The sequence below is a fragment of the Echeneis naucrates genome, chromosome 9 (genome assembly GCF_900963305.1).
Source record: "Echeneis naucrates chromosome 9, fEcheNa1.1, whole genome shotgun sequence".
Classification (NCBI taxonomy): domain Eukaryota; kingdom Metazoa; phylum Chordata; class Actinopteri; order Carangiformes; family Echeneidae; genus Echeneis; species Echeneis naucrates.
The window spans coordinates 11,843,662-11,859,516 of NC_042519.1; the positions used below are offsets into that span (position 1 = coordinate 11,843,662).

The following is a 15,855-nucleotide window of genomic DNA, read 5'->3' on the forward strand; positions in this document are numbered from 1 at the left end:
GACCACATAAACACTGTTTTTATGAAAAGACTTAATCAGGCTCAACTGAGATGAAAACATCATGATCATGAAAGTCTTCTGGAGATGCTATTTATGGTTGCACAAAAAAAAATTGTTAATCTTCTAAATTCAAAATACTGTTTCCATTTCTTCTTCTATTTCACACTTACTCTTTTTTTCTGTATATCTCTCTTCAGGGGCAGGGGCTTGCAAGAGGTCAGCGAACAGCTCTTTGGAAACATCAAGAGGAAGTATGGCAGAAAAGACTCCCAGAGGATGCACTATAACCCTCACAGTGCTGATACACCTTGGGGAAGACAAACAGAGAAAGGATCAGAAAGCCCAAGTAACTCAGAGGAGAGGCAGAAGTACAGGCAAGAAGAGACAGCTGAGCGGTTCCACGAGGAAAGGGAGGAAAGGAGAAAGGAGGAAAGAGAACGAACAATCGCTGGGAGGAGAGGAGATGAAGAAGACAGGGGGTTGCACACGCTGTCAGAGGATGGCAAAGGAAGGAAAAGGCGGAGGAGGCCCTCTTTTGACGAGTCATTTTCTATAGAGGAGCTATCACAGCAAAGACAAGACCCTGACACTACTGAAAAACACCAGCCTGGGCCCCCAGAACCCAAAGTAGCACATAAGATGGAGACTCATAAAAATGATTCTCGACTCATGAGTCAGGCCGATGTCAGTGGAGAGAAGACAGAAAAGGTAGAGAGAGCAGATAAGGGAGATAAAAGAGAAAAAGGAGAAAGAGCAGACAGGGCAGAAAGAGGGGAGACAGTTACGAGTGGGACTGACCCAGAGTCAGCTCTGAGTGCAAACAGAATGAAAAAGAACCCTCTGGGACGTCCTAAGATGAGCACAGAGTCCCTCAAACACAGAGAATCAATTCATAATCTCATCAACAAACCCAGTCTTAATACCAATCCAAGACTTCCTAGTCCGAATCCCAGCCCCAGTCCCAGGGCCAGCATAAGTCCAAGCCCCAGCCCTAAACCCAGGGCTAACATCAGCCCTATTCCCAGCCCAAGACCCAGGGCAGCCCTGAGTCCAAGCCCCAGCCACAGCACCAGCTCCACGGCCAGTTCAAGAGCAAGCAAGGCCAAGGACCGATGGTCCTACCTGAAAGCTAAAAGCCATGCCAGCCTCATGTCGCCCCAGAGAGAGAACCGGCATAGTCCCTCGGCCCTAACCGACCCACCATCAGCCTTTCCCATCACCCCCTCCAGTCCCCTTTATACCAACACTGACAGCCTGACAGTCCACACACCAGTTAAGAGGAAACGAGGGCGCCCCAAGAAACAGCCACTCCTAACAGTGGAGACTATCCATGAGGGTACCTCTACTTCTCCTCCAAGCCCACTCGCACAGGAAACATCTGCAATGCTGAATCGTAGGAAGAAGACACACACACTAAACACATTAATGCAAATGACATCCACAAGCACCAGCGCCAATTCTAACAGTCTGAAACTAAAGCGTGGCAGGGGCTACTCCAGGCCAGTGAACAAGCTGAAGCTTGGGAAAATGCAAAGCATCCTGAATGAGATCCTTTCAGGTACCAGTCCGAATGGCACCCTAGCCCTGAAGTCATCCTCTTCCCCTGTTACCTCAGCTATGAGTGCCATGGCATCCACCATTGAGGCTCGGTTGGGAAAACAGATTAATGTCAGCAAGAGAGGAACTATCTACATTGGCAAGAAGAGAGGGCGGAAACCAAGAGCAGAAACCCAAGGCTCCAACCTCCCTCAGACCACTAGGGACAAGCCCCCCATGTCTGTCTCCACCAGTCTCTATGAGAACCCTGTAGTGCCTTCCTCATCTCCCTGCTCCAGTGCTCCATCCATGAGAGCCAGCCACTCTGATGCCACGATGCCCAGCCTGCAGCCCATCTCTGCTCTGCCCTCCAAGACACCGAGCAGGGGTTTCCTCTCTGGGGGGTGGAAACTGTCTCCTCCACGTCTCCTGGCCAATTCACCCTCTCACTTGTCAGAGGGAGCGTCAGTGAAGGAGGTAACCCTTTCCCCCATCAGTGAGTCCCACAGTGAGGAGACTATTCCAAGTGACAGCGGGATTGGGACAGATAACAACAGCACCTCAGATCAAACTGAGAAGGGTCCTGCCTCCCGACGCAGGTACAGCACACTACCACCACGCTCTTTCACCTTTCTTTAACTTTCCGTTGTTTTACGTTTCAGACTTAACTCTCTGTCTTATGTTGTGTTCATGCAGGTACTCATTTGATCTGTGTGGGTTTGAGGCTGTGGAGGCAGCAGCCCTGGAAGCATCCAACAGGGGCAGCAGAACACGCTGTGAGAGGCAAGTCACCGCTGTTGACAACTTCTTGTCACAACAGGAAAAAAAGCAAAAGCATCATCGGCGGAAGAGGAAGTGCTTACAGAGCAGGGATCATCTTCATTTTCTCTCTGAGCTGGAAGAGGTTAGAGACACTTTAATAAATAAATAAATAAACATCACACTATGCAAGCGGGTTGTTTGCCTAAATATTTCCTCTCCTTGACCTCTCTATAGGTTGTATTAAAGCTCCAACAGCTGCGAGTGTCCCACCGAAGGTACACCTGCTACCCTCAGCACCCATATCCCTCAATATTCCGTCTCAACTTCCATCATTACTATCCAGTTACCTATGACTCCTACCCATGCGATTCCAGCTCGTACCTCCGCAGGAGTGCCGATCTGAAGGCAAAGAGGAGACGCGGTCGTCCAGCCAAAGCCAGCGAGCCAATCACGTCAAAGCTGCCTTTTGTTCAAGGATATGGTTATCCGCTGGCAGGGGGAAATTTCTATGCACCATATGCGATGCCTTACGCATCTCCTCTGAGTCTGGGCTACTTTCCCCCTGCTCCCCCCTTTTACCTGCCTCACCACTCTCTAGGACCTGCACCTCCATCTCCCTTCATGAGGCCTGCTGTCCCCCCGCCCAAGGCTTTCCACTCCAGTGGACACTCTAAGCTCCAGCCAGGGGCCAAGCTTCGCAGCGCTACTGGCCCACTCCAGGGGCCCTCTGTAAGAGGAGAGGGCCTCGGGGGCCTGGGTAGTGGCAGCGCAGGTAGTCTTGCAGGAGTTCGCATCCATAAGAGGAAGCACAAGCACAAACATAAGCACAAGGATGAACCCCTCCTCTCACCACGAGACCGACAGGAGTTGGGTGGGCTTTTCAGTGGAGCCAAGACCACTGCACGTCTCAGCATGCTGAGTGACAGGAGAGACCCGTCCAGTCAGGGCTCTTCAAAGCATCTGGAGAAGCAGAGGGTCAGTGTTAGAGGCTCAAGCCTGGGATCCAGCTTAGGGATGTTTGAGTCGGACCAGCTGTCCACACACTCTCTTGCTGACAGCCAGTTCCGCTCCCGTCAGACTGGACAGCCAATAAACAGCTTCATGAGCAGCTACAGTAGCCAATCGCAGCGATCGGAATCAGCGTCTGACCTCTTCTTGGGGTCACGGGAGGACGATTGTAGTGGGAGGAGCAGGAAGACGAGGCTCGCTGTGTTTGGAGAGCAGGGCTTAATGTCATTCCAAACTGCCAGGCAGGAACCGGGACAGATGAACAAGTGCTCCAGTCCCTCCCTCACTGGTAAGACCTTTTTACAGCAGGATTACCTGTCCATTTAAACCTTATTTACAAGAGAGCTCAGTGCTCATTTGTTATGAATAGAAACTATGAAATTAGGAATAGTTTTTTCCTTTGGCAAGGAGTGGCCTGGTAAAATGAGTCCTATATTTTGATGATGTGTTGGCGGTTTGCGATCACCCAGAGTGTACCACCACCTGTTTCTTTCCTGCCTTTTCCTGACCAGTTCACTTAAGATGAGACATCCAGTAACCTAACCAGATTAAAAGTCGTGCATGTTTCAGTTGCAGTAAACTAATATTATGAAGCGCCAGTAGGAAGTGTAACAGTAAGAACACAGGAACTCATTACAGATCCAATTGTGAGGCAAAAGAGAGCCACTAACAAGAACATCTACGGCACACAGTAGTGCTTTAAAAATGTGTTGTCTTCTTCATCACTCGCATGATCATAAATTTAGCTGGTGAGCTGTTTTGTGCACATTCATTGCTCCCTGTTAGGAACGCTGGATGTTCAAACTGCTCAGTGAGCCCAAGACAAGAGACAAGACGTATACATGCCATCTCAAGCCATTTGTAGTTGTAGAACTGATGACATAGCTAAATCAGTGGCATGTTTCCAAAAAAGTGATTGTCTTATGCATTTATATTTACATCTATTCGTTTGGCAGATGCTTTTATACAAAGTGAATTAGAAGTGGAAAGCTTCAGTACAGTTAATTTTGGCGTACTTGGTGTAATAAGTAATAACCACACCATTATTCTGTTGTCTTGCTTTGCTGAAGTACAGTTTAAATCACATCATTTGTCGGAGTTAACTGGGCTTTCAGCTCATTTAAATATAGATTTCAGCATGCTCATCAATGTGGTTCTTATTTATAAACATATATGTACAAAATGATTAGGATTTAGAGCAGACAAAGAGGCAGGCTAGTACCAAACTAATGTGTGTTTTGTTAAATTCTGTATTCTGCTGTCTTTGAGCACATCTGGCTGGGGATAGAGAGAACGTAATGCATGGATGGAGACAACTATAATTCACCAATCTCTCCTTCCTCCCCTCCCACCCTCCATTCCCTCTCTCCTGCCAATGCCTTTGCCAGAGATATATTATTCACACAGTGTGATTTATTTTCTACAGACGCGCCGTAAAAGGCCCTTGCCTGTGTTAAAAGAGCTGGCTGGCAGCCAGGGGTTTAATGACTGGGGCCTAGTCCAGTGGTGGGGAGGAGAAGCCAGGGGCTCAGTTAGAATACACCCCCCACCCCAGGGGATCCAGGAGGGATGACTCATATACCCCCCAACCCCACTCCCTTACCCCTACACCCCCATCCTATACCCCCCTTCCCCCCCAACGACATCCCTCCAGTGCTGTTATACCTCTTCTACTTTGCATGTCCTTCCCTTTTCCCCTTGTTTTGCTTGTGCAGTTTTTGCCCTTGATTTCCTCCTTTCACTCTCTACATCCACATGACTTCCCCTTGTTCCTCAGCTTCTTCCTCCCCTTCCCCCTTGTATCTCTCTTTCCTTCTTCCCTTTCTCTTTCTGCTTTCTTTCCCATCTCCCCTCCCCCTTGCTCCCCCATTACCCTCTCTTTTCCCCATTCCCTCTGCCCCTCCCTTTGCATGACTTACTGCTTCACTTCACAGCTTTAGCCCAATTAAAACATACGCGCGTGCGCATATGCATGCATGCTCCACTGCTACACACACACGCATATATATACATATATATATGTGTATATATATATGCTGGTATAGACCCATTCTCATACACAAAGATAGCTTCATAGACACCCATGCATGAGGTAACTTATTCAAAATTCATATTATTATCTGAGCATGAAACTGCTTTTGTAAATCATTCCTTGTAGAATTAGTTTGTGGTGATTTAAATGCTTTGATTTCATCGTGCATGTCTGTGTCTGACAGCAATCGCACATGGAAATTTGCACCAAAGCAGCTCATCTCAAACTGATCTGATAAAAAATTGTATTTGCGTAACATTGCTTGTTTAAGCACAAACATGTACCTCTATGGAGAAACATGAAATAATATACGTTAAGGATCACTTTCTCCAGTCAGAGTCCTTGTCTCAGCCTAGTCGGAGTATGTGTCTGTGTGTTGTGGTGACTTCCTATTCCACAGAGAAACAGGTCCTCAGTACTATACGGCCCCTCACACTGCTGAAGGTCACCGGTTTTATGTTCCGTGTATGCAGCTCATAAACTTCTGCTACTTTGTAGTGTGTGTGTGTGCGTTTGAGAGAGTGAGTGTAGCGTGTGCACACTTCTGTACAGCTCATAAACTACTGCTACTTAGTGCTTTCTGCATTAGACTAATTTCACTGTCTGCTCTGAATACTTCAGCAACAATAGAGTCAGCTCTTCCTCTGAGTTTTAAATGGAGGGCGGTCAGGCCTCTCTTTATCATTCATTACACTTGCTTCATGAGCAAACAGCTCACCATTGAGCAATTCAATCTATTATTGTTAATTGTCACTTAAAATTCCCATTTAATATTTTTATATGTTGAAAAAACTTTGAATGGCATTTATGTTCCTTCTTTTTCTGGCACTTAATAAAGCTATATGAAACATTTGGAAACAGCAGTAACATATTCAAGCCCAATATGCCTAATTATTGGGTAAATAGATAAATTCTTGTATCTTTCGCTTTTATTTTATTTTTTTTACACATTTTCCCTCACCCCAGATTTCACCAGATTTGGTGTCTAAAATTTAGAGCTATTCCGTTTTAACGCAGCCGTTAATGTGTGAGAGCACTTCAGAAACCTGCTACTCTATATCAGCAGGATCCTGGAGGAAAAGAAGAAAGGAGATGGTTAGGGAATCCAGCAGTAGGAGTAAAAGCTCAAGGAAAAGAGACCAAGCATGTTGTATGCACGCTGCCTGGGGACTGGTGGCTGATTGTGCTTTTCCTCCATTTTGGCTGTGGCTCAGTCTGAGCCCTGGGAACAGTGCCCAGACAGAGAGGAGGGGGGAGCTAAGAAATGGGACAGAGATGGGAAACAAAAAGAATGACAGATACAAACCAAGACCAGGAAGAGGTTTCTGAAATAGAGAAGGAAATGAAATGGTGTAGTGTTACGAGTTTAATTGAAAATTAGAGAGAAGCATATTGCTGCCCATGAAGAATGGAGGGGAAAAGAAAATGAGTGATGGGGAGAAGGGAAAACAGAAAGGATAGAACAGCATGTAAAGGGCATACTGCCCAGTTCACCAGTGTGAAGGAAACAATATGGCTTCAGTTTCATCTGCTCAGCCATTCTGAATTGAATTCATTATTTGTGCATGTTGGGCATGTGAGTGAGCACATATGTGTGTTTTGTTTTTTTTTTTTTATTTGTGTCTGTGTGAATATGTGCATGTACATGAATGTGTCAATGTGTGTGTTTGGCTTTTTGGCAGCCTGTCCCCCAGATGCACAGGGTTGTTATTGTGTAGCGACATATTAAATGGTTAAAGGAGACATTTCTGTGGGTTTCCTGCTAGCAGAATGGGATCTCCTCCTCTCCCCTCTCCTCGCTGCTCTCTAGTAGACAATTACAGGATAGGATCTGCTCTCCTGGCTCAGCTGGGCTTTGAAAGGCTTACATGAATATGTCAAAATTAACAGGAAGCTCTTGAAGCAAAAAAAAAAAAATCTCTCTATGAGCTAAATTGGCATAATGTCTTTCCTGGCATTTCCAAGGCTGCTAATTTTGACTGACATGCTGGAATGAAAACCTTTCTCTTTATAAACCTTGTGAGGTATTTATTTACCTTGTGTCGTATCCCCTCACTCATCCTCACTCTCTCCTTTCCCAGGTGTTCCCAGTAAGCGGAGGTATAAACGTCGTGAAGTGGAGCAGATCCAGAAGGACGTCAGGAGAATGCATTCTTTGAACTTTGAGCATGTGCAGAAGATCCTCCGTGCCAAGCGCCTGCAGCGACAAGCCAAAACAGGAAACAATGTCATCAAAAGACGGCCTGGACGGCCCCGTAAGCAGCCCCTAGAGGAATCAGAACCGACTAATAGGAGAGAGGAAGATCGGGCTGATGGTCGGGGTTTGGACATTTTGGCCAGTAGGAGAGGTGATGGGAGGACTCTGGGGATGCCCGTCCTGGAGAGGTGTGATGACCTGCCAGGTAGGCAGAGCCTCAGGCCAAACTTGAGCCCCGAGCCACTGGAGTTCTCCAATCACGATTCAATCTCAGCAACAATTGAGACAGTGGTGCATCAAGCCCGCTCTGTGACTCCACTGGCCAAAGGAGGAAAACGCAGAGGCAGGGGCCACAGCAGGGACGAATTATGGGCTCCTTCCAGTCAATAGACCTGCAGGAGATATCAACTCCGTAACCGAGTGGAGAGCGGTCAATGGAGTCAGTGCTGATCCAACCTGATGAGATGCAGTGCCTCCTCTGTGCACTTTGACTTGTTTCTTCTCTTTGATTTGTTGCGAGGACTACGGTGGAGAAGCAGGAGGAAGGAGCACTTCTGGTGCCATCACTCTGTTGGCTAAACCCGACCAGACATGAGCCTTTCAAGGATTTGTTGGACCTTAATTTACAATGGCACTAAATGGTACTATTTGATACAGAATCTGATGCTATAAACGTGTGTGATATGATAGTGTAGGATATTATGTGATTCTTTATGTATCTGATACAGTGATGTGTACGGTACTTTATGATACTGTATCTGAATGTGGCTTTAGCCATATATTTACCAGCAAGGGGAAGGGGGAATGGTTAATATAAAACTGTGCAGCTCTGCTTATTTTTGCCTTTCTGAGGAAGCTTGTCAAACGTGGAATAACACAGCAGTAATTAAGCCACCTTAACCTAATACTTATCCCTGTTTTGCTCCCACCCTGAATTTGTACCTTTTTTTTTTTCCCTCCTCTCTCTCACTCTCTCTGAGAAGTATCTCATACTTCCTGGCAGCTCCTCTCCCTCAGATCTCTGTCCCTGCTTCAATTCTTAGGCCCTCCCTGGTGCATGCCACTCAGCTGTCTCGCTTTGTACTCTCATCTACTCCCAGTCATGTTTTACATCTCCAATTGCTTGTCCTCCCCTCAGAACCCTTTCCCCCCTGTCCCATTTATTTCTTCCTCCCTGCTCAGGCCTGTCCTGGACAGTGACATGAAGGCAATATGGTGGATGAGACTGTCCCAGACTGTACATAGAAACACAATCCACTGTTGCCTGCCTTGTACAATGGGAAACCAGCTCACAGACATGTACTGGCATACAGTATATCAAATAGAATTGTTGTACCATAGACAATAAAAGTTGTGTATTGTTTTATAACCAAAAACAGACATGGGTGCGACTCAAAACAAGTTTGTTTTCAGACAAAAAGAACCATATGTATTCATTCATACACTCATTATTGTGTTTATATCCAGGGGGCATTGCATAGAGGAGGAATATCAGGTGTGTTTTTGGTAAACCTTAAAATTGGTTTAATGCACTATGAAAAACCATACACTTGCATCAATCAAATGCAGCACTTACATGCTTGTTCCAGCCTTATGTTTTGGCCTTTGATGGTGTGGATATCCATTCCAGAGAGCATGCATTATTTTAATCAATTTGTATATGCAGGCTGCGCAGCCAAAAGCGTCAAACTGAAGCCCCAGTCTGAATCGTGATTGGACTCTTCAGCAGAGGAGGGCTTTCTGTCAGTGTTTTGAAAAGCGAATCCCAGTCTTTCTACTTTACATGATTTTCAATCCATATCCTTGGAAATATTTTTGGAAAGTAAATCTAGTATTTAGGTTTAGAAACCAAAGTCTCAGTATTCAGTGTAAGGAGGTGTTATTTAAAATAATCTAAATCTGAGTTTGACAAACTCTCCACCATGTTGGCACCAATGTAAAGCATTCCTACGTGCGCTCTAGAATGTAGCCATCTATGATTTTCTGTCAATATGTTAAGCCTTTGTTAAACTCTATCTACAGTATCTGTGGCTTTGGATAGTGGTTGGTATTTTCTCAAATAAGTATTTCAGAATATAAGCAATGGATCAATGTTTCTTTGGCAACTCTCTTTAAGTTTCGTTTCAGGAGATTGTTTCTTCGTGCGGGGTGGGATTCTCAGTTGCAGCAGTTCAACTTGTGCCTTATGTTTCTTTCTCTCACCAATTTCTATTTGACCTGAGGAATAACCCGCGGGCAAAGAGTGCCCCAGAAATTTTTCCCTAAATATTCATGATTGTGTATATGATGCATGTGTCTTAGTCATCTGAACCCTGACACTGCCCATGTCCCTTCACAGCTTCCATAGTCAGCATCCTCTGTCGCCGGGAACCAAGTCGCTCTCTCAGCTGCCTTCTAGTTTTCTGACCCATATCATCATAACAGAACTAGGACGACTGGACTGGTGAAGATATGATGTTACAGTATTAAACACACATGACGTACTGGCCTTCACACGCTGCCTCACAGCAGTGGTGAGAACAGGAACGTCCACCATATCAGATGTGTGTCTATCCAGCAGAATTGATTGGACTCAGTGTCCCTGATATATGTTTGAAGATCACTTGCTCTGCCCAGTGTTTAACTAGTCATTGACAACATTTAACTAGTTAGGCACTTGGCGGAGGGGGAACAGGGGAGCTTGTCATGGAAACCACATTCTAATACATTGTTGTTTGCTATGCATCAGGCCGTGCCTGGCAATGACCTTAAGAGGAATTTCTGTTCTGGGTCCACCCTTCGACAAAGAGAAATAAGTGGTCTTATTTACTGAATAAAATGAATTCATGTAACAAGAATTGTGAATAATACCAGTAATAATTTGTAATAAGTTGTGCAGAAAGTGACTATCATTTCATGAAAATTATAGTTACTGCAGCTCTATGCAGTACAGCCTTAACCAGATGTAAAACTACAGTATTGAAGTGTTTGTTGTAAATAATGTTAGTATCTCCATCCTGCATGGATACTGGTTGGGCTCAGCGATGCGGGGACTGTCTCCTAAAACCACAGTAGACCTTCTCTCTCAGTTAAGACTGCTCAAGACCCAAGAAAACGTACAGAAATCGAAGCCTAAATTCATTTTCGTATATGACAAATTCTGCTGTACACTGACATTCATTGTTCCAGTCTGTTAAATTACACAGAATGCTAAAATAACTTGCCTTATCACACCCTGAAATGGCTTTTGGAGAATACAAACCCCACTGTAGTGCAATTGACCAAAAATAGGAATCCCCACTGACTTTTGGCTTTTTTGCCTGCAGTTAGTCGGGGCTTTGCAGTAGCGTGTAGAGTAAGCAAGAGGGTTGTGTGTGTGTGCGGGGGTGGGATGGGGGGTTCTCAGAGGAAACAGCCAAAAATACACTCGTCCTAACGTTAGTGTGCTTAATCTTGCTTTGCTAGATGACCTTTGGTGGGTCTGCAGTCTGTTGTGATGAAGATGAGGTCTTAAGTATGTGGTCCATGAGGTGCAGAGACTAAATGCTTGGCAGCTTACTTCTCCATACTGTGGTCAGTCAGTGGTCTCTGATGTAAGAGTTAAAGACCTAAGGTGTTGTCTGTCCTGTCTGTCTCTCCTACCAGCCAATGCTCCGGTGCCTTCTAACACTGACAAGTATTGTCCTAATCCAGAGCTTTCACTCAACACAGAGACTGCAAAGGGGATGTGGCTGTGAATAGGGTTCAAGGTCACTGTTGTTGTATTATATTTAGCAGCAAATCTGGGCCAGTGGCTGCAGGAGAATCCTAAAAACTGATGTAAGGCTCTTTTACCTTATCTTTGGTGCTAGCATCAAGGGCAGCGCAGCAGTGTTTGACCTTAAATCAGCCGTTGGGGTGTACTTACTGTAGTCCATGTTTACCAGTTCCCTTCAACAACTAGGATGAGATATAATGGCACCTAAATTTTGATCACCACCTCCATTCCCTATGTAGCATGCTGTGATGAGTGTCCTACAAATGGAGTGAGGGGTCACGTGAGACAGAGCCTCATAAATGTACATGTTGTCATCCTTACAGCATACGTCACAGTTCTAAGCTATAATGTTGTTCAAAGCTGAAAGTGCAGATGAAGCATTGAAAACCAATAAATGTACTTCTTTAGAGCACAAAGTGAGCTCTTCTAACAGTGTGGGCATATTTTAGTTTGTATACATAGTGAATTTGAACCTTTTTCTAGAGTGGGTTTCCTTTATTTGCATGCTCAACTTGATTGTATGCATAAATATTTTAGACAAGCCGAAAGTTGAATTTCAATTGAATTTGGAGCAAGACTTGTACATTGTTTGATATGTTTCTTTTTGTAATGAATTTTTTAATTCATGAAGCATTTTTGTACATTGTATGAATATTAAAAACTGCAAATATTTGACATATAGAGTAAATACTAGATGCGCATGCATATGCATATATCACAGTATGTATGTGTAAATGTACACATATATTTTGTATTTGCATTTGCTGGCATACAGATATATGTCTTAAGCACATATATACCTGCAATATATATGTATATCCATGTCCGCTGGCATGCTTTTGGTCATGTTTATCTTCCATGATCTTGTAGGCTTTTTTGTTCTTTTTTTTTTATTATTTGTTTTGTTTGTTTTTGTTTTTTTGTTTGTTTTTTTTTCTCTTTCCTCAGAAAGAAAAGCTCATTCTTTTGCTATGCTTCTGTTGGCTGGCAGCATTGAGCACTTATTAAGAAGAACTACAGTTGAAGTTGTTCATGTTATCCATTGTGTGAAATAATAAATGACTTTATTGACAGTTTATTGTGGCACATGTTTGTTTATTCCGGAGTAAAACAATCAAATTTAAAGCTCTGATTGCCTAAAAAAAAAAAAAAATCAAAATCAAACAAACACAAAAAAACTGCTACATCACATGCCGAGATAAGGATGAGAACTTATCCTACAATAAGAGCTGGTGTGTGAGTGTGTGCAGCAGGCATGCAAATGTGTGTGGGAGCGAACTGACAGGAGGGCTTACTGCACTGTAGGTACTGAATGTCAGACGGTCCCAGTGAATGACTACTACACAATGTGTCTGCTCTGCTCAGTTAAAACAGAGGAAATCCTCTGATCAGATTATGCTACAGCCTCACTCGGTTGCGCACACTCACGCACACTCACACACTCTCACTCTCTTACTTCTTCATTAGCCAAGCCTACATCTCTAAATCGCTCCTGCAATAGCCCATCACTTTAGGCTCTAGGTGGGCTGGGTTGCAGGCTCCTCTCTTATTGGCCGGAGCAAAGTGGGAAGTGCCCCACTATTGGCTGCTGCCAACTAGTAAAATTCTTCTGTTACCATGGTTGCAGGGTGAGCTGCCCAAATGTGTCTCAGAGTATCTAGTGGTGCTGATGGAGCCGCTGGCATCGCTGGTGCTGTGCTGAAAAATCCCCCCTCTGTGGAAGTCAGGGCTGCAGTGGGTCTGCACCCAAATCGCTCTCTTCTGATGCCTCTGAATGAGCCCACATGGCCCCACTCCACCTCCTGCATGAGAGGGAGGATGAAATAGATCACGGTGAAACAGCACTGTGAAACACATCCGTCGTGACGGATGTACTGTTGAGCCAGAGCTCCCCTCACATGAAAAACACAATGTGTCCAATGCACAGAGTTTCTCAGCTCTTGTGTAGTTACATGGTTTTCCACAAACTCCAGGTACAAGGATTTATTGAAACATATACAACACCATTATTACTGAGAGGTGGAGATGAAATCTGACAAGCAAGGGTTTACCAACTGTTTTATTTTTTTGTTGTTTTTTTTTGCAAAGGGGTCAGGAATAAATTAGGAGAATCTATCAGACATTACATAAAGTACGCAAAATCAAGACCTTTTTTAAAAATGTAAATCTACAGTATATTGTACCTGGTCAGTAGGTGGAGCCCCCATGCCAGACAGAAGAATTTTTTTTTTTAATGTCCTACGTACTGCTTATTAACTTGCTGTGAAATGTTTGCATTCATAGGAACATTTGAAAATAAATAAAGAACTAAATATCTGAAGGACTGGATCAGTGGTTCTGGTATCAGGGATTTTAGTGGTAGAGCATTGTACTCAGAGTGTGTGAGGAGGACAGGGCTGATAAATAGAGGGGCTTAGCTGGGGGCTGTAGGTTTACTACTCTCAAACTCCCCTCTCCTCTCTTTCCTCTCTACTCTCAAACAAGCTACATTCTAAGGTAAAAGTTTTCAAAAAAAAAAAAAAAAGGAGGCCCTCAGCCCTTCAACAAATCTTTCTGGACCAGTCTCCCCTCGAATTGAGGATTCAGGGCAGGGGCAGTCCTAAAATGAACCAGTGTGCTGAATGGTGATGACTTTGGGCATTTGTTTGGAGATCATGATGTATGCCCATCCTTAATAAGGTAAAGAACTCTTTTTGTGTGTTTGTGCTAATACAAGAAAGTTGATACATTACTTATGTTGGAGCTCTTTTCATGTCCATCATCTTGTTGTTAAGAGTTATACTTAGGGACCTTGCATATAAAGACATTGTAAAATAAATATTTTCTTTTTCATTTCATTGTGATTATGTTCTTACATTATGCTAAGAAAATTAGAGTACATACAGCCAACACAGTAAAGGTTTATTTTCTTTTTTTACAGCTGCTGACATATGCCAGCAAAAGGCAGAAGTACTGGATATAAAGCAATTCCCTCTGGTTGGGCACAGACATCTAACCACAGTTCAACAAAAGCCCAATGACCACCAAATACTGGGCAATTGCACTTTGAAGGAGCTTTGAAGTGTGTCATAGTTGCAGTGGGTGGGCCAATGGTCTCAACTTGTTGATTGTTCCTCCCAAATTGCCCACTTCCTCAAATCTGCATAAATCTGTGATTTACCGCAGCATCTGTCCTGAAACACATGCTGGAAGACAAGCGGACAAGTTTGTGGGGAAAAAAGGAGCAGACTCTGCTTTGTTGCTCTTGGTCTCTGCCCAGTTTTGCTGACAAAGGGCTTCAAGTCTTCAAGTCTCTCGCTGTAAACCACAAGTGTTTATGTTGACTTTTGGCAGTTCCATCTCTATGCCAAAAACTATATTACCTATCAGCTATTATGAACCACAACCTCTTTACTTCTAGAACGACTCTTTTAATTTTTAGTTACATTACGTTTAGCCCTTCATTTATCCCACATTGGAGCATTTCCCTTTTCTGTTAACATTGCTTTCAAGAGTAAGACCAGGAACCTGCTTGAATAGTCACAGAATGGCATTTGAATATTTTTTTAATCAAAGCTATTGATGTTATTCTTTATAACTCTCACCACTGCTGTTTCTGTCCTAAACTGCAGTGTCCCCTCAGCCCAAAAGCACAAAAAGAAGACTCTCAAAAGTGACGCAGCTTATTCTGAAACGTTTATGGAGCAATTTCATCCATAATTGTTTATTCTTCTCTTCAAATATTAGCACTGCTGATTCGGAATCCAGATGCATAAGTGAATGCTAATGCATATCAGTGACTCTTTGTCATTTTGTCACATCCAAAGCCACACAGACCACCAACAACAACAGAGAGAGCCATAAATTTACAACAACAGATAGTCCCTTAGTCCAAGCCAACTAGCCAGGAAGTGCGTAACCAAGCATCCCCTCAATTTATCTCTGTTGGTATTTTCAGACGATGACTATTGCTTGTGTTTATGAAGATGGATAGAGCGGGCAACATGTAAAGGCACCACTGTCCTCTCTTGCCTCCCTCTAGCTCCACAGCAGTGATGGCAGCAAAGGGAGACACCATCTGGTGGCGAAACGCATCAGTGCAGCTTCACAGCAAGAGAGCAGAGAGCAGCACCTCTCTCACTGAGGTCAAAGCAGCAGATAAGACACATTCACAAATATACTGGAGGAGAAAAAAACGCATAAAATGTTTATGCATTTCTGTTTATTTATATATTTTTTTTATTTCTAGGTTGTCTATGATAGAAATCTGAACTATGACCCCAGACTGTCAAATCTGCAATCCCCGGTGCTTTATTCAATGATCCACTTGAAAGACCAGTGCAGGAATTAATGTTGCTGAAAGTTGCCTGTGTGTGTGTGTGTGTGGTGCAAAGAAAAAACACCAGCGATATGACAGAATGTGATCTACATGGAGTTGGCCACTGTTGCCACGGTGACAGTGTGACTCATGGCAGTTTGCTTTGGGTTTATAGCAGTGCCCTGTTTTGTGTGTGAGTGGAATTTGGCTGTGCATGAACATGAAAATGTACCTGCATGCGCACATGTTAAATATATATATATACATATATATATAAGGTCTGTACG

The 15,855-nt window shown here is 43.9% G+C and overlaps 1 protein-coding gene across 2 annotated transcripts in view; it reads left to right on the forward strand.

The window, feature by feature from the left end:
• The window catches only part of setbp1 (SET binding protein 1), a 34,187-nt gene extending 21,840 nt beyond the window's left edge, over positions 1 to 12,347 (forward strand). For both annotated transcript variants that reach the window (XM_029510368.1, XM_029510369.1), the window contains exons 4-7: positions 198 to 2,135; positions 2,233 to 2,440; positions 2,533 to 3,595; positions 7,420 to 12,347. In XM_029510368.1, the coding sequence (XP_029366228.1) occupies positions 198 to 2,135; positions 2,233 to 2,440; positions 2,533 to 3,595; positions 7,420 to 7,925 (3,715 nt within the window). In that variant the 3' untranslated portion in view covers positions 7,926 to 12,347. The remainder of the gene's footprint in view (positions 1 to 197; positions 2,136 to 2,232; positions 2,441 to 2,532; positions 3,596 to 7,419) is intronic.
• The last annotated feature ends 3,508 nt before the right edge of the window (positions 12,348 to 15,855 follow it).